The sequence below is a fragment of the Rana temporaria genome, chromosome 4 (genome assembly GCF_905171775.1).
Source record: "Rana temporaria chromosome 4, aRanTem1.1, whole genome shotgun sequence".
NCBI classification, from domain to species: domain Eukaryota; kingdom Metazoa; phylum Chordata; class Amphibia; order Anura; family Ranidae; genus Rana; species Rana temporaria.
Genome location: NC_053492.1, coordinates 381,369,097 through 381,388,328, shown reverse-complemented (window position 1 = coordinate 381,388,328; position 19,232 = coordinate 381,369,097). Strand labels below are relative to the sequence as shown.

At 45.0% G+C, this 19,232-nt stretch overlaps 2 protein-coding genes across 5 annotated transcripts in view; one reads left to right on the top strand and one right to left on the bottom strand.

Annotated features, from left to right (window-relative positions):
• Positions 1 to 19,232, bottom strand: part of LOC120937647 (dihydroxyacetone phosphate acyltransferase-like) — a 111,030-nt gene that overhangs the window by 63,267 nt on the left and 28,531 nt on the right. For 2 of the 4 annotated variants that reach the window (XM_040351048.1, XM_040351047.1), the window contains exons 3-7: positions 14,911 to 15,087; positions 9,102 to 9,231; positions 6,704 to 6,831; positions 2,177 to 2,252; positions 982 to 1,133 (exon numbers count right to left, since the gene is read on the bottom strand). In XM_040351048.1, coding sequence (XP_040206982.1) covers positions 982 to 1,133; positions 2,177 to 2,252; positions 6,704 to 6,831; positions 9,102 to 9,231; positions 14,911 to 15,087 — 663 coding nt within the window. Of the gene's footprint in view, positions 1 to 981; positions 1,134 to 2,176; positions 2,253 to 6,703; positions 6,832 to 9,101; positions 9,232 to 14,910; positions 15,088 to 15,293; positions 15,359 to 19,232 lie in introns of those variants that run through there. The other 2 variants (XM_040351050.1, XM_040351049.1) reach the window with 2 other exon arrangements.
• Positions 16,466 to 18,032, top strand: LOC120937648 (tubulin gamma-1 chain). Its single transcript, XM_040351051.1, has one exon. It carries the CDS (start codon positions 16,545 to 16,547, stop codon positions 17,898 to 17,900), a length of 1,356 nt encoding a protein of 451 aa, XP_040206985.1. The 5' UTR covers positions 16,466 to 16,544; the 3' UTR covers positions 17,901 to 18,032.

Sequence of the window (19,232 nt, the reverse complement as noted above, 5' to 3'; positions counted from 1 at the left end):
CAAGGTCACACCTGTGCACATTGATAAAATAGAGCAACAGAAAATATTCCATAATATTCATATTGTTACCGTATATAGTTTCCTACATAAAACTATGTTTAAAAGCACAACTGACCTGCTTTTCTACTTGTCTTAAAACGGGGGTGGTTTAGAGCTAGATTTCTACTGAAAACAAGTGGTAGGATCACAAATGGGACAGGAAAAATGTCTGGTCACAGAAGGAAGTCAAGCATAACCCAGTCTGATCTGAAGCCTGTTGGATGCCTGGTCATATAGGACTAGGAAAAGGGTTTTGGACAGGATGGAGTTGCCATGCCTCCTCTCATGTAAGTGGGTATCTTTTTTATATCTGAGAGAGGTTATTATTTGTACCCAAACATGGGTGGATGTTAGGAATCCCAGATTGCTGGGCTCTCATTGGGACGTTGGTATAACTAGGTCTTATTCACGCAAATTCCAGTTGAAATTTATTAACCTCTCAAATCTTTTTTTTCAAAGATATTATAGCACTGGCAGATAGACATCTAAATTGTGGGTATTTTGGGACAATCTGTCAAGTGTAATTCCAGGTAGGTCACAAAATGTTTTATCTCTTGAAATTGGATGATGTTTGAGATGGTGGACAACTGCAATTTTGACATCTGAGTAAGCAGTTAACCTGGAAGACTTAGACGGAATGGAGAAATACTTTTGAAAGGGTAAATGTATGGCATTTAAGGAGGATAGGCGAGACGTTTGAAAAGGGTTGCTGTAGCCAGAGTACATGAGTGAGGAGCTGCATGAGACCAGGGTGTTTGGTGTTCAGATGGAAAGTTTGAACAGCAAACTTGACATGGCGGGTATATTTGGAATACCAGTCAGAGGTAGAGGACTTTAAGTCCTCTAGAAAATCACACTGGGCATTTGTGATCCAGCACCAGATCTATTATTTAACTGTGCCACACAATGGATGGCACCAAGTCAGCCTGAAGTACATCTTACTGATGTGGATTCTTTGGGTTTCTGAGCTCCTAAAAGTTCTTGCGCAAGGAGGGCTTCCTCCAATAATTTTTCATAGCTGATGCTGATGGGAACGATGTAAGTATCAAATACTTCTCCTTCTAAGAATGGCTCCATAACAGCACTCAAAAGCCCTGAAATACAAACACAACCTATTACAAATTTCCTTTATGGTATGTTCTTACATTTAATTTATATACAGTGAAACCTTGGTTTGAGAGCGTTTTGCAAGACAAGCAAAACATTTTTTTAAATTTTGACTTGATATACAAGCGATGTCTTGACATAAGAGTAGCGTCATGTCAAAACTAAGTATAAAATAGAAGAGATGCGCCTCTTAGTGTAGCAATAAGGTTACATTTAATGTAGGTACAACATTTAGAAACTCACATGATTGATGATTAAAACAGGCACATCTAAGTATGCAGGGATCCAGTGTAAAGCTGTCCACATAAACCATTCTCCTCACCGCCATTGATGTCGTCCCTTCCACGAGTGGTTCAAGCCTCGCTTTCAGATCGCTCTACTGCAGAGTAGTCTTCCTGGTCACTATTGCAGACTGATAGCGGTGAGAGCCGGAAATGAGGATGACGGTCTATGTGGATCGCTTTACCCCGAATGCCTGCATACTTAGATGTAATTTTTGATCACTATTATTCCTATTACAAGAAATGTAAACATCCCTTTAATAGGAATAGGGCATGACAGGTCCTCTTTACGGAGACTTATAGACCCCAGATCTCTCCTCTATGCTGGAAAGCCTGAGCTAAAAAAAAAAAAAAAAAAAAAATCTCAAGCTTCCCAGCAAAAAAAAAAAACGGTAGTGTTTACATCTGCCGGCGCTAGAAGTGATGTCATGACATCACTTTCGGCCTCCGAGGGTCATATAGATGGCCGTGGACCAAATGGCAGCTATATAGTAAACCACCGCCGTCAAAGGTTTTATTTTGCTGAACGCATGGGCGACCTGGGAGAAGCACCAGAGGGCGACCTGGGAGAAGCACAGGAGGTTGGTGGGAGAGAACGTTTACTCGGCTGTAAAAGCAATCCATCGGCTAAACAGGCAATCAAGCGGCTACTTTGCAGGGAATCGCCTTCTGAAAAAAAACATATCTGAATGATGCCTGCAGCTGCAGAGGAACTGCTACTGCACTACCTGATGTCAATATATACATACCAAGCTTTGGATTTAAAGTCTTGCCTGTCCTGCTTCTTTGACCTTCAATGAAAAACTCCAGAGGAGCATATCCAGCCTGTAAAAGAAAGCCTTTCGTTACAATAAAATCAGGGCTTTTTTTCTCAGAGAATAGGTGCAGGAACTCCCATTTTCCTACCTCTTTTTTACGCCCGTTACCCACCTCTGAGCACTGTTCCGTGGTTCCACCCCCTACCCACCTCCCATTGCTGCCCTTTAAGAGAATACAGAATCAAGTATCATTGTGTGGTGATAAATCATTTGTATGGAATATCCTAATGATAACAAGAAAAGCAGTAAATCCCCCTGCAATAATAGACCCCCAGCAGCAACAACAGATCTCCCCACAGCGAGCATCAATAGACTCTCCAGCAGCCAGCAACAATAGACCCCTCCCTCAACAGCCGATCTCTTCCAACAATACCTGACCCCCCAGCAATTTAAGACCCACCCCCAGCAACAACAGACCCCCACCTTCAAAAATAAATCCCCTTCAGCTAAAATAGATCTCCCAGCAGCCAGCATCAATGGACCCTGCAGCACACCCCAGCATCCCTTGCGATTACATTCAGTCAGTGCTGAAGGTGCCAAAACTGTGTTGCCCCACTTTCCTGCTAAAAAAAACTGAATAAAATTCATACAAAAGCAGATGTTTTGATTGTTTGCTGTTTTGCTTTGAAAGCATGTACAGTATATTTAGTCCGCTTGCCATTACACTGGCCCACCTCTCCAAATACTGTATACAGGAAACAGATAGCACCAAATGTGAACCGCTAATGTCACAGTACCTGTAATTGTAAAGTAACTACTGACTACTACAAATACTATTACAGGGATCAAAGTTGCATCAGAAGCTTTAAAATTAAAGCGGAGGTTTACACAAAAAGTGAACCTCCACTTTTTGGATCCCTCCCCCCTGCGATGTCACATTTGGCACCTTTCAGGGGGGAGGGGGGTGCATATACCTGTCTGAGACAGCTATTTGCACCACTTCCGGGTTCTGACTCCTGCTGGTAATCCACTTCACGCCTTGCACGTCACCCTCCCTGCTGTCTTCTGGGAAACACTGTTTCCAGGAGAGAGCGGGGACCAGTGACGGCGCACCGCGATCCTCACGCATGCGCAGTAGGGAATCGGGCAGTGAACCCGCAAGGCTTCACTTCCTGATTCCCTCACCGAGGATGGTGGCGGAAGCAGTCGAGGACCGAGCGATTGCTCAGCCTCAGCTGCTGACATCGCAGGCGCACTGGACAGGTAAGTGTCCATTTTTTTCTGCAGTATTTGTAGCTGCTGGCTTTTAAAAAAAAAAAAAAACGGCGGAACCTCCGCTTTAAGATTATTATTTTTTTAGTCTGCTTGGCATTCAAATAAACAAGCAAATACCATATTTATCGGCGTATACCGCGCACTTTTTTGCCCTTAAAATCAGGGCAAAATCGTGGGTGCGCGATATACGCCGATACTCGCTTCCCGCGCTGTGTTTGAACCACTCCGCCGACATATACCGAGCGCAGTACACTCGGGCAGGCTTGGCTCCGCTCGCGGTCACGTCCTGTGCGTCCTGTACATCCTTTACGCCAGAGGAGCCGAGCCTGCCCGAGTATACCCGAGTGTACTGCGCTCGGTATATGTCGGCGGAGTGGTTCAAACACAGCGTGGGAAGTGGGGATCGGCTGGAAAACACAGCGGGGAGGACACCACGATGGCCGCAGAAGGACGCCGGACCGGACAAGGCCGCCGATGGACGCCGGGCAAGACACCGACGAGGGGCATCCAAACTGTAAGTATTTATTTTTTTTCCAGGAATTTTCCTTCCAGGTTGGGGGTGTGCGCTATACGCTGGGGCGTGTTATATGAAGATAAATACGGTAGTAAGAAACAGGACTATAGTTGAGACTATTGTAGAAGAATTACTGGCGTAGATAATACTCAAGCCTAATGCCGACTAAGCATTCTGAAAACAGTATTAATAAATAAATGTTATAAAATATTTAACATAAAAATAATGTGCTTTAAAATTCAGTTTATTTGGTTTGGTTGCTGCCTGTCAACCAATTACTGTTTTTACTTAGTGTTGGTTTATTAGTCCTTCTCATGTTCTTCTCTTGGCTAAATGAATAACCAATAACATTTCAGTTTTCACCACTATAATATGATACAAAAACAGCAAGGATTATTTCTAAATTGCTCCTGGTTATTGTCTTTACTGTACTGCAATCTTAAAGCAGAACTCAAAGTAAATATACTGTATAAATAGGGTTTTAGGCACTCTATTATGGGTTATAAGAGGAACCCCTACTCCCCTAAAATCTATACCAGACCTTTATCCGAGCACACGCCCCGGGAGGTCAGGAAAGGGGGTGAGGGCGAGCGCCCCCCTTCCTGGACCATACCAGGCCCCATGCCCTCAACATGGGGGGGTGGGTGCTTTGGGGCAGGGGGGTCCTGCGCCCTTCCACCCCAAAGCACCTTATCCCCATGTTGATGAGGACAAGGGCCTCCTCCCGACAACCCTGACCATTGGTTGTCGGGGTCTGCAGGCGGGGGACTTATCGGAATCTGGAAGCCACTTTAACAAGGGGGCCCCCAGATCCTGGGCCCCCACCCTATGTGAATGAGTATGGGGTACATTGTACCCCTACCCATTCACCTAAAAGCAAAGTGCCAAAAATAAACACAGTACAAAGGTTTTGAAAATAATTAATTAAGACAGCACGGGTGTCTATTCTGACTTCCTGTCTGGCTCTTCTCCCTCTTCTGGCAACATCTTCTGACTCTGGCGGGTCCTTCTAGCCCTCTCCGGTTCTTCTCCCTTTGTCTTCTGCCTCTTCCAGGTCTTCTCTGCTGTCTTCTCACTCTTTTGCCGGATCCTCTCCCTCTGTTCTTTTTCCGATGTTGTCGCAACACTCTCTCCCGCTCTAATGCTGGGTGCGCAGTGTGTCACTACTTATATTGGCTTGGTGGCGGGGTCCCTGGGCGACGTCATATGGAGACCCCCATCCCCTTATGATGCCATTGCCCCATTATGCACATGATGGTGACATCATAAGGGGACAGGGCCTCCATATGACGTCACCCGGTGACCTCGCCCCATGACAATATAAGTAGTGGCACACCGCACACCTAGTATTAGAGCGGGAGAGAGCGTCACGTCAACATTGAAAGAAGAACAGAGGGAGAAGACCCAGAAAAAGAGCCGGCAGAGGCAGAAGACAGCGGACAGAAAGAGAAGAGACGGAGAGGGCTAGAAGATCCATCAGAGGCAGAAGATGTTGCTAGAAGAGGGAGAAGAGCCGGAGAGGGGAGAGGAAGTCAGAAGAGATACATTACATTACATACTGTAAAAACTTGTGTACTGTGTTTTATTTTTGATACTTTTTTTTTAGGTGAATAGGTAGGGGTACAATATACTCCATAGTCATTCACATAGGGTGGGGGGTTTGGGATCTGTGTGCCCCCATCAACAATTGTTATTGGGGGCTTCCAGACTCCGATAAGCTCCCTGCCCGCAGCACCCGACAACCAATGGCCAGGGTTGTTGGGAAGAGGCCCTTGACAAGATGCTTTTCAGGGGGGCGCAGGCCCCCCCGCCCCAAAGCACCCACCCCCCCATGTTGAGGGCATGTGGCCTGGTACAGCTCAGGAGGGGGGGCCCTCGCTTATCCCCTTTTCTTACCTGACGGCTGTGTGCTCGGAAAAGGGTCTGGTATGGATTTTGGGGGGAACCCCACACCGTTTTTTCTGCGTGGGGGCTCCCTTTAAAATCCATACCAGACCAAAGGGCCTGGTATGCTCTAGGAGGGGAAATCCACGCCGTTTATTTATTTTTTATTTGGCATGGAGTTCCCCTTCAAGAATAGAGCACAAGTTGCATGGCAAAGTCAAATCAGTCAAGACGGTGATCTGACTTTGATCCGACTTCAGTGATATTTAGTAGGCTGAAGTAGGAAAAAAGTTGTACCAAAGTAGTGCAGGGAGCATTTTCAAAGTTGGACCAACTTGTGTCAGACCAGTTAAGGCAGCTCTCATAGGGAAACATTGATTTTAATGTGTCATGCGACATGAGCTCCAAATGTCAGAGCATTTGTCATCCAAGTGTGAACCCAGCCTAATATTCAATAGAGTGTTTAGCACATAAGCAGGCCCAGTCAGCAGTGTTTTATCATGTGTTTGAACTGTACCAAGGAGCTAGAGAACCAATATCATACTAGATAAGGAATAGGTGAATTTAGAACTAGGAGAGGGATGGGACTGTGGGACCTTGCAAAATGTGTAACTGCACCGAAGACCCACTTTAAGCCATTGTCTATGAAAAGGCAGATGAACATGCTGGGTGATATGTTTTGGAAGTCCTTTAACTAGGACATTAAACTGATGGGTCTACAAAAAATTATACATAATGTTTGCCTTTTTTTTCCTATGCGGATTTATACTTTAAAGGTGCTGAACTTCAACTATATGAATTACAAATGTAGGAAACCATTATTATGAATCTACTAGTGAACTGACCCGTATCATAGTCTTCACATATTCTGAAAACACTGCCCAATAAAGTTTGTTCCCTCGAAATGAACGTCTTATGAAAAAGGCACCAGATGAGCGAAGGAGATGTCCAATAAGTGTCATGCCACTGAGAACTAAAAGAACGAGTAGAAAAAAAAATTAAAGAATTTAAAGCCATTATTTAAACATTCCAAGCTCTTTATGCCACGTACACATGACCGTTTTTCATGTCATGGAAAAAAACTAAGTTTTTCTCGACGTGGTTCCTCTAAAGCCTGACTTGGATACACACGATCGTGATAAAAAATGCTCGAGCAAAGCGCGGTGACGTACAACACGTACAACGGCACTATAAAGGGAAAGTTCCATTCGAATGGCACCACCCTTTGGGCTGATTATGCAAATTACCCTTCACATAACTTGCTTCTGAGCATGCGCATTTTTTTCCCCCCTCGTTGTTAAAGCCTACACACGGCCGTTTTTCAGGATGAGAAAAACGACGACGAGAAAAAATAGAGCAGGTTCCAAATTTTTAATGCCCATTTTTCTCATCGAGAAAAATGCTCTGAAACCTGGTTGCCAGGGCGGGAGGTCCCTCTGTCTCGAGGTCCCATACTTCCTCCTGTTGTACAATCACTGGCTTGCTCAACATGGCTATTGGAATCCAGACTTTAAGTGGCCGGGGTCTGTCCGACTCGCTCATCTCAACAATGCTGAGGGCACGGTAGTCTTCTTCCGGAGGATCTACCGTCGCACCTGGCAGGCCTACATCTCTTGGTGCCGAGGGATGGAGTGACGTCCACGGACGTACTCGGTGTCCAGGGTCCTGCTGTTTTTACAGCTTGGAGTGGATCTAAAAATTGCTTAAAGCACCGTTTGGGGGCAGATTTCAGCCTTGGCTGTGTTCTTTCAGTGGCCTTTTTGCAGCCCATTCCCTGGTGGGTCCCTTTTTGTGTGCAGGGGGTTTGTCATATACTTTCCCCTCTTGGCCCATCTCTTCCTCCATGAGTTTTGACTCTGGTGCTCTCGGTTTTTCAGGAACCTTCCTTTTGGAAACATCAGAGAGATTTTCTCTTGACACTATCTCAGAAGGTGGCTCCTTTAGTGGCCTTTACCTCTGTTAGAGGGGTTTCTAAGTTGGCAGTCTTGTCTTGCAAGCCGCCATGCTTGATCCTCCATAAGAATTAGGTGGTGGGGCGCCCACGACCTTCCCTTCTTCCGAAGGTGGTTTCGGCCTTTCCCCGGAATAAGGACATTGTTCTTCCATCCTTCTGTCCTCAGCCGGGGCATCCTACGGAGGTTGCCTTTCATACTTTAGGCGTGGTACGCGCTTTGCGGGTGTACCAGCCTGCTACGGCTCCGTTTCGGAGTTCTGACTCTCTCTTGTGTCGGTGTCTGGTCCACAAAAGGGCCTGGCAGTCTTGTCGACCACCATTTCTCGGTGGATCACGCAGGCTGTCATACAGGCCTATGCTCTTAAGAGGCGGGCCCCCCTTTCCGGTCACAGCACTTTCAACCAGGGCAATTGGTGCTTCCTGGGTTTTTTTCCGACATCATGCGTCGCTCTCACAGGTGTGCGAGGCGGCGACTTGCTCGTCCGTTCACGCTTTTTTCAGAATTGACATGGTTGCTGTGAGTGCATCTTCTGATGTTTCTTTCGGCCGCTAGTTTTTGCAGGCAGCTGTTTAAAGTTGCACCTCCTCCATTGAGGAGCTCTACTTGTTTTGAGGTGAAGTTCAAATTGGTTTTACTGATATATTTCCCACCCCTCGTTTTTGACACTGCTTGGGGACGTCCCACTTGTCAAGATTTAAGGAGCTTTGTCCCTCCATGGACGATAAGAGAAAATAGGATTTATTGTACTCACCGTAAAATGCTTTTCTCTGAGTCCATGGACGGACACAGCACCCACCCCTCCTTTTTAGGTTTGTACTGCTTGTTACGAACTGAGGCTGCATGCTGCAGTGAGGAGGGTTATGTCTGGAGGGACCGCCCCCTGGGTGGGGCTGTTCAACTCTGTTAATGTAACATGTATTTAATTATCTAACATGTTTCTGCCTAGTCCTCTCCTGTAAACAGGGAACATAACCCACTTGTCAAGATTTAGGGAGCTGTGTCCGTCCATGGACTCAGAGAAATGATTTTACGGTGAGTACAAAAAATCCTATTTTTTCAGCCTGCAGCAGTCACACAGCTTACAGTACTTGATTAATGACCTCCCCCTCGCATAAGATCAACCTTGAGTGTATTCATAAAAATGTAGTCAAAATACGAGCATGAAAGCAGGTATCATTTTAGAATTTTTGCTGATTTGAAGATTACAATATATAAAATGTTGAACAAGGTGAAATGTCACTAAATAAGAATAAAAAAAACAAAAGTGATAAAAATTTTAAGTAATTACCTTCTCCTGCAGCAATCACAGGAATAGCAACGTCATAGGTGTACATAATGTACGATATCAACAAAAAGTCAACATAGCTCCGATGATTGGGCAGCAAAACAACAGGATATTCTTGAACAGCTTTTGCCAGCTGCAGAAATAAAAATGTAAATAAAATAAACTTATCTTAAAGCATGTGGGCAAGTTCAGAAGGAATTCTTAGTTTAGTTTCTCCTTTGCTGACCATAAAAACCACAAAGATGCTCTAACGTTACAACTAAATTGTCAGTTTTCATCTCTTGCCACTAAGAGGTTTAATTACTTTTTGATAATCATCTAATTATCAGCACATTGAATTTAGTGGGGCAGATGAGGAGGCTGCAAACAGTTAGTTAAAACCAACCTATATGCTATAGGCATACCTCCCAATTCCGTCCTGAGATTTCAAGTAAATCCCAGTGTCCCATGAATCTAGGCTGAACCCGCAGCGGAGCCCAGTGCCGAAACAAGTTTTGGCACTTGACTCCACTAATCTGCCCATCAGGTGCGTGCCGAAGCTGGCAAGGATGAGACTGGCATGCTCAGTGCCCCGCTAGCACAGCCCCCATCTCCCACTTCGCTCGCTCGCTCTACATCTTGTATGAATGGGAGCAGAGGGAGGCTAGGTCTGCTCCACCTCCTCCCCATTTGCCTGCCTACAACCGCCGGTGTGCAGCCAATGATATGCCTGTAAAGGGGTTGCGTGGGCATGAATTTTAAAGCAGTGCCTCTGGAGACTAGCCAGCCTCGAGAGAGTGAACCCTCTCTTCCTTCCACCTAGTTCTTCCTCCAATGTGCCATAGTGATCCTTCCTTCTTGCCTTCCATGTGCCATAGTGGTCCTTTCTGCCTTCCATGTGCCATAGTGATCCTTCCTTCCTGCCTTCCATCTGTCATAATGATTCTTCTTGCCTTCCATGTGCCATAATGATCCTTCCTGCCTTCCATGTGTCCTAGTGATCCTCCCTGCCTTCAATGTGCCATAGTGATCTTTCCTGCCTGCCATGTGCCATAGTAATCCTTCCAACCTTCCATGTGCCATAGTCACCCCTCCTTCCTTTCTTCCATGTACCATAGTGACCCCTCCTTTTTTATCGTCCCTATGCCATAGTGATCCTTCCTGCCTTCAATGTGCCATAGTGATCCTTCCTGCCCTCCGTGTACCATAGTGATCCTTCCTCCCTGCCTTCCATATACCATAGTGATCCTTCCTGCCTTCCATCTGCCATAGTTATTCTTCCTGCCTTCTATATGCCATAGTGATCCTTCCTTCCATGTACCACAATGATCCTTCCTGCCTTCCATGTACCATAGTGATCCTTCCTCCCTTCCATGTACCATATTGACCCCTTTTTCCTTTCTTCCATATACCATAGTGATACTTCCTGCCTTCCATGTACCATGGCAATCCTTCCTTCCTGCCTTCCATGTGCCATAGTGATCCTTTCTTCCTGCCTTCCATGTACCATAGTGATCCTTCCTGCTTTCCATTTACCACAGTGATCCTACCTTTCTGTCTTCCATGTATCATAGTGATCCTTCCTTCCTGCCTTCCATGTACCATAGTGATCCTCCCTTCCTGCCTTCCATGTACCATAGTAACCCTTCGTGCCTTCCATGTAACATAGTAAAGATATTTGCCAGCACACCATGAAACATAAATAGCATCCAAAGGGATGATTTATTGCATGATCACAACACAAGGAGAGTGCAACGTTTCGGAGTCACGCAGGACCCCTTTGTCAGGTATGTGATAAATGTGGGGTAACAGTGAAAATAATTTAAATAACCATCAACCAATTAGAAAAAAATAAAAACCAAAGCTCCTCCCACCCCCAGACTGGTATGACGTCACAAATCCTGCCAAAACAGTTCAAATAATTAAATTTCATTAGTACAATATCACGGCAGCAATCGCAGTCCGCGCTTGCGCAATGCAGTGCCAGTATCTAAGGCAAGCAAGGACGCTGTAGTGCAGGGGGGCGCCGTGGTGTGAACAACGTGTGCCGTTGGCAGAGCCAACTGCGCGTCAGTGTGAGGATGCTAGGCTTACATCCTCGCACTGATGAGGATGTTACTTGTGATGTCATACCAGTCTGGGGGTGGGAGGAGCTTTGTTTTTTGCTTTTTTTTGCTTTTTCTGATTGGTTGATGGTTATTTAAATTCTTTTCACTGTTACCCCACATTTATCACATGCCTGACAAAGGGGACCTGCGTGACTCCAAAACGTTGCACTCTCCTTGTGTTGTGATCATGCAATAAATAATCCGTTTGGGCGCTATTTATGTCGTTCCATGGTGTGCTGGCAAATATCTTTACTGTGACTTGAACCAGTATAGAGGTGATTGTTGCTGCAGCACCCAAATTCCAGGAATATGTGCAATGGGAATATGAAGTATTCCATGTACAATAGACACCCTTCCTGCCTTCCATGTACCATAGTAATCTCTCCTTCCTTCGGCTAGCGGCCGATAAAGGGTTAATACCGCCCGCAATGCGCCTCTGCAGAGGCGCATTGCGGGCGTTATTACCGCAGTTTCCCATTGTTTTAAATGGGAGGAGCGGTGAAGGAGCGGTATACATACTGCTCCTCTCACCGCTCCAAAGATGCTGCTAGCAGGAGATTTTTTTCTCTCCTGCCAGCGCATTGCCTCAGTGTGAAAGCCCTCCGGCTTTCACATTGAGGTTGCTGGGCAGGAGTTTTTCAGGCGGTATAGCAGCGCTATTTTTAGCGCTGTACCGCCTGAAAAACTCCTCAGTGTGAAAGGGGTCTAAGGGTTGGTTCACACTGGAAGTATTTTTAAATGATTGTGTTGAGCTTTATATGTATCCCTGAGACTCCAGCTTGTAGCAAAGCAATCAAAGCATATTTTATAGGTACAAGGAAGCACAGATTTTGTTTAACCATGGCCCTTAAGCCCCTCCCTCTATCTTGTTTGGTCCTGCCCACTTTTCTTCTAATATGACTTTCTCTACACAGAGACCCAGCTGGAACAAGGCAGTCCTGGAGAAAAGATCCACTGCTGGAAACTTACAGGAACCGCTGATGCCTAAAACTTGGTCCCATGCTTGACTTTTTTAATGGCACAACTTTCAAAATATAGGTTCTACTTTGGACTACTATTTAGGTGTAAAACCCCTTTTCACTGAGCTTTTTTACTTCTTGTAATGTGGGTGTTTGAAAAATAAATGCACTTTATTGCAAATGCACAGCACTGCAATTCAACTCACTTCTCACCATAGTGAGGTTCATAGTAGGCCAATTATCAGTCACTAGCATACATATCAGCAGATACATGACTAAGTTATAAAGGCCATAGATTGTTCATAAAACACAAGCAATAGTCCCTACTTGCAAGCAATGGCCAGTTCTTACATCTCAAGGGGCAGTCATGAACACCTCTGCCTCTTAGAGGCTCTAGTTATCATACATGAATATTTCACAAGTTGTTGGTACTACAAATAAACCTCAGAAATGTAAAGTAGAATTTTAGGCTAAAACTAACTAGTCTTAAAAATCCCTCCCCCTCCTAACCATCCAACCTGTGAAAGAAAGATGTATTTACTTACCTATTTTCACCCCGCTTCAGTCCGGTCGTGTGATCCACACCTCTGTGTCAGTCAGCACTTTCCCCCGCAGGGGGAAGGACGAAACGCCAACAACGAATGGCTGATAAGAGTCTATGGATAATGTCACCACTCCAGGCTTTACTAGCCTTTGCCAAGTACTCTCTCCTCCACCTGCAGCTACCAACGTCTGACACAGGGGATTACGTGACCGGACTGAAGCGGGCTAAAAATAGGAAATTATATACATCTATCTTACACAAGTTAGCAAGCATAGCTGTTAGGAGGGGGAGGGAGCATTTTTGGACTGGTTGGGCATAGTCTGGAATTCTATTTTAAAGATTAACTCCACCTTTATTGACATAAGAAAAAAATCTCTGGGTGATCAATGTACATTGCAAGGATTTTAACAAACTTTATGGCAAGAATACCTGTTTGTTTAATTATGTCAATGTGCAGAATGACTTTGAATGAGGGTGACTTTTTCATTATTAATCAGCTGATGCACTTGTAGTGTTCTGATGCGGAAAGTTGCATTGCCTGCATCCCTTTAGAAGTTATTAATCCTTTGGGATTATCTCACCAAAAATGTTTGTTTTTTTTGGTGAAGAGGATGCCTAAAATCTGACTTGTATCTTAGTGCAGACTTCTGGGAAAATCAGTGAACCAATAACACAAGCAAGAAATTATATTTCTGGGAAATTCTGTACACCAATTGCCATATTGCATTGAATTTTACAGCAAATTATAGTGCTACAGATTGAAAAGAAAAGGTAATTTTTAATAATATTCAATTGCAATAAGGCTTGCGTAGCAAATGTATATCTTATATATTTTTTTTTTCACAAAAGTGGACTTACCCTAAAGCCTGGGTTCACAATAGTGCGATGCAGGGGACCAGCGTGATTCCAGCGCCGGTTTTCACATCGCACTGCCTTCTCCAAACCGCTGCGGATGTCAATACGTTGTTAATGACAACCCCAGATCGGTTCACAGATCGCAGTGCGAACTGTGAACTGGCACAGGAATCGGATCGCATAGGTGAGAACATCCATGTGATCCGATTCTAGTGCGGGGAAAAACAAGTCCGTGGACCTTTTTTTCCTGTGCGAATGTGAGTTCAGCCATTCAACTGTATGACTGAACTTGCATTGCTCAGACATTGCTAGTGATCGGCACCTGCAGTGTGGGTGCAAATCACATGCGATGCCAGAGATCACACTGGTGTGAACCCAGGCTTAATATTGATAGACCTAAAACAAATGGTCAAAAATGGGAACTTGGGGCCAGATCCACAAAAACCCGGCGCAACGTAACTTTTTCAATTTAAGTTACACCGCCGGAAAATTTCTACCTAAGTGCCCGATCCACAAAGCACTTACCTAGAAATTTTCGGCTGTGTAACTTAAATCCGGCCGGCGCAAGGCGTTCCTAATTTAATGGGGCGAGTCCCATTTAAATTAGGTGCGCTCCCGCGCCGGCCGTACTGCGCATGTTCACGACGTCATTTTCCCGACGTGCTTTGCGCCGTTTTACGTTGCGCCAGGTTTTGAGAATCGCGACGGGCGTAAAAAAAAAATACAGTTTAGGCCTTGTAAAAGTAGCCCTAATATTGCGACGGCAAACTAATACTTACGGAGAAAAAATGAAGCGTAAAAGCTTTGTGGATCTCCGTAAGTGCTAATTTGCATACCCGAAGCGGCATTTCGACGAGAAATGCCCCCAGCGGCGGCTGCGGTACTGCATCCTTAGATCCGACAGTGTAAGTCCCTTACACATGTCGGATCTTCTGTCTATCTATGTGAAACTGATTCTGTGGATCAGTTCCATAGATAGAAACAGGGATACGACGGCGTATCAGTAGATACGCCGTCCTATCCCTTTTGAGGATCTGGCCCTTGGTTCATATAACAAATGGCACTATATGGTAAATAGAGCTACATGTATTTACTCCCATGCCAATGTGGACGAGTATAAAGTACATAGATGGTAAATGTATGTATTCAAAATTCAAACAAGAAAGAACCAAATTAGCTGAATAATGGAAAAGGATCTGAATCGACTTGTAGATTGCATATTTAATGTTAGCATGCATAGCCAAGCTTGCAATTTCATTTATTAAAAGATAAACTGTATGCAATAAGGAAAAAAATATATAACTTTATGTATTAGGATTAGTAGTACGGTAGTTGAATGCTTTATTAACTTTTTTGATAACACTTACCTTCTGAATGCCCTCCATATTGCAAAATACTTTCCCATAAAGCCGTTTAAAGATCTTGCTTAAACTGAGAGCAAATACTCGAATTGCACTCAATTTTAAATTGTGACCCATTTCATCCAAAATCTCACGAGCTTGTTCCTGAATCATATCAAAGGGTTCTCCAGTTTCCAAGCTGATCTTTAAATATGAAGACAAGAACAGATCTCAAATATAATGACATAGTATGACAAATTACTGACAAATTTGGTCATATTCAAACTCCAGCAAACCTAAAAGAAAAACTAGCCATGCTGAATTCACTGACATTCATAAGCAATATTCATAAAGTCAATGTGATGCTGGAAAATGTTTAGAGAGGCCCTGTCATACTGAAAATGGCTTACAAGCATGATGTGCAGGTGTAGTGTCACCGTTTGCTCCCTATCACAGAATGCAGCCTAAGTCACGTGGAGTCGAACTGCGCATGTGCAATGTGTTCCAACGCAAAATGCGATGCGTTCCAGGGGATTGACGACACTACCGTTCAGTGAACCCATCACAATTTGTGACGGAAGTGACGAGGAAGCATACACAGAGCGGGGGGGGGGGGGGGGGGCGGAGAGAAAGACATACAGATGTAATGAGAACCATACAAAGAGCGGGGGGGGGGGGGGCGGGAAAAAAAGAGACATGCAGATATAATGAGAACAATACACAGAGCGGGGGGAGAGATAAAGAGACATGCAGATACAGTATGGTTCTCATTACATCTGTATGTGTCTTTCTCTCCCGCCCCCCCCCCCCCCCGCGCTCTGTGTATGGTTCTCGTTACATCTGTATGTCTGTTTCTCTCCCGTGACAAATTGTGATGGTTCACTGAAGGGTAGTGTCGTAAATCCCCTGGAACGCATCGCATTTGCCGTTGGAACGCATTGCGCATGCGCAGTTGGCCGCCACGTGACTTCCGCAGCATTCTGCGATAGGGAGCAAAATATGACACTGCACAGGAACACAGAGATGCTTGCATATAACTTCAGAAAATTATAGTATCCTCTGCTTCGTCTGAATGCTGGTCTATTCTGATTTGGTAAAGAGTTAGCACTTAAAAGTGCTGAAGCTTGGACACCCAGAACATTTAGAACATTGCCTAATAAAAATAGATGGCAATCAGGCAAAGCAGAGGATACTGAAAACCGCTCTAGAATGCAGATATAAGGAAGCTCCTTTGGCAACCTGCACTTTTTACATGTACAGCTTTCTGTACTTATCAGTAGAAAGAGTCTTTGACTGTTAGTGGAAGTTTAAAGTCAAACTCTAGTTCTGACGGGTCGCTTAATCTGACGAAACACCGCCATCTTCGAAGCAGCTGCTTCCTCTCACAGTATAGTACAATTTTCATTCCGTGATTATTTTTTTCCGTACGGGATCCTGCAACATCAACCTTGCTTTATGCAATCAAGGACGGGCTTTCTTGTTTCGTTTCTCTTAGCGGGAAGCTAATTTCCGTACAGTGACGTCACCATCACGGAAACGATTGAGGATGATAAGTCGTTGCTTTTCTGGCTTTGTTGTTCCGTACAATGACGTAAAGACGCAGTTGGCGGAACAGAGCGCGGGTGACGGAGCGGGAAAGCAGCACAGAGTCGTGTGGAACCATGCCTCGGGAGATTATCACGCTGCAGCTTGGCCAGTGCGGGAATCAGATTGGGTTTGAGTTCTGGAAACAACTGTGTGCAGAACATGGCATCAGCCCAGAAGGGATTGTGGAAGAATTTGCAACTGAAGGTACAGACAGAAAGGATGTATTCTTTTATCAGGCAGACGATGAGCATTACATCCCCCGAGCTGTACTTATGGATCTAGAACCACGAGTTATTCATTCTATTTTAAACTCTCCTTATGCCAACCTCTATAATCCTGAGAACATTTACCTGTCTGAACATGGAGGGGGAGCCGGAAACAACTGGGCCAGTGGCTTCTCCCAGGGTGAGAAAATTCATGAAGATATATTTGACATCATTGATCGAGAAGCTGATGGCAGCGACAGTCTTGAGGGGTTTGTTCTCTGCCATTCTATTGCTGGAGGAACAGGCTCTGGATTGGGCTCATATCTCTTGGAAAGATTAAATGACAGATATCCCAAAAAGCTGGTCCAGACATATTCTGTCTTCCCAAATCAAGATGAAATGAGTGATGTAGTTGTGCAACCTTACAATTCTTTACTGACTCTAAAGAGGCTGACCCAAAATGCGGATTGCGTGGTGGTTCTGGATAACACAGCACTTAACAGGATTGCCACAGACAGACTACACATACAGAACCCGTCTTTCTCTCAGATTAACCAGTTGGTTTCCACCATAATGGCAGCCAGTACCACAACCCTCCGATACCCAGGATATATGAACAATGATTTGATTGGATTAATTGCTTCTCTCATCCCCACACCTCGTCTGCACTTCCTAATGACCGGATACACTCCACTGACAACTGACCAGTCGGTGGCTAGTGTACGGAAGACCACAGTATTGGATGTTATGAGGAGGTTGCTGCAACCCAAGAATGTTATGGTGTCCACAGGACGAGACCGGCAAACTAACCACTGTTACATAGCAATACTGAACATCATTCAGGGGGAAGTTGACCCTACTCAGGTGCACAAGAGCCTGCAGCGGATCAGAGAAAGGAAGCTTGCCAATTTTATTCCATGGGGGCCAGCCAGCATTCAGGTAGCGCTTTCAAGGAAGTCGCCTTACCTCCCTTCTGCACACAGAGTCAGTGGGCTGATGATGGCCAATCACACCAATATTTCATCGCTGTTTGAAAGAACATGCCGGCAGTATGATAAGCTGCGCAAGAGGGAGGCTTTCTTGGAGCAGTTTCGCAAGGAGGACATGTTCAAGGACAACTTTGATGAGCTAGACAACTCCAGGGAGATCGTCCAGCAGCTGGTAGATGAGTATCACGCTGCCACACGTCCAGATTACATTTCATGGGGTACCCAGGATAAGTGAGTGCAGCAACAAGGACACAGAAGTGCTACAACACTGGGACAATGTATTAGAGGATCATTACTAGCACAGGACATACTCTGATCTGGATAAGCTTGCCCTGTCCCTTCAGAAATAAATGATGTCCAAGCCGCATTGCAGACCGTTTTTCATTCCGATAAATGGATGGCTTCAACTCTTCATGATTTTTACTATGTGATGAAGCAGACCTTCTTTTTCCAATGTTTAAGGTGTTCACTATTAAAGCGGAGGTTCACCCTTAGAGAGCACTTTTTAGCCTTAGATTCCTGCTCGTTTTGTCTAGGGGAATCGGCTATTTGTTTTAAAATATGAGCAGTACTTGCCCGTTTACGAGATGCATCCTCTCCGTCGCTTCCGGGTATGGGCTGCGGGAATGGGCGTTCCTTCTTGATTGACAGTCTTCCGAGAGGCTTCCGACGGTCGCATCCATCGCGTCACGATTTTCCGAAAGAAGCCGAACGTCGGTGCGCAGGCGCAGTATAGAGCCGCACCGACGTTCGGCTTCTTTCGGCTACGAGTGACGCGATGGATGCGACCGTCGGAAGCCTCTCGGAAGACTGTCAATCAAGAAGGAACGCCCGCTCCCGAAGACCCATACCCGGAAGCGACGGAAGAAGATGCATCTCGAAAACGGTAAGTACTGCTCATATTTTAAAACAAATAGCCGATTCCCCTAGACCAAACGAGCAGGAATCTAAGGGGAATTTTTTTTTTTTTATATAAATGGGTGAACTCCCGCTTTAAATATTTTGGAAAATCCAAATGGATATTAATGAAAAAAAATATATATATTGGGTGCCCCCCCTAATGCCGCATACACACGATCGGTTCGTCTGATGAAAACGGTCTGATGGACCATTTCATCAGACGAACCGATCGTGTGTGGGCCCCATCAGTTTTTTATCCATCTGTGAAAAAACTAGGAACTTGTTTTAAAATTATCTGATGGTTAAAAAACCGATAGAAAAAAACGATCGTCTGAGGGGACGTCCAACGGTTAAAAATCCATGCATGCTCAGAATCAAGTCGACGCATGCTTGGAAGCATTGAACTTCATTTTTCTCAGCATGTCATTGTGTTTTACGTCACCGCGTTCTGACACGATCGGTTTTTTAACTGATGGTGTGTAGGCAAGACTGATGAAAGTCGGCTTCATCGGATATCTGATGAAAAAATCCATCAGACCGTTTTCATCGGATGAACCGATCGTGTGTACAGGGCATAAGGGTTTAACACATGTTTTTTTTTTTCAACCTTTTTTCAGTAAAGGCATCCTTTCGAATTGACCAATCCTGGGGCACACCAATGAAGTGA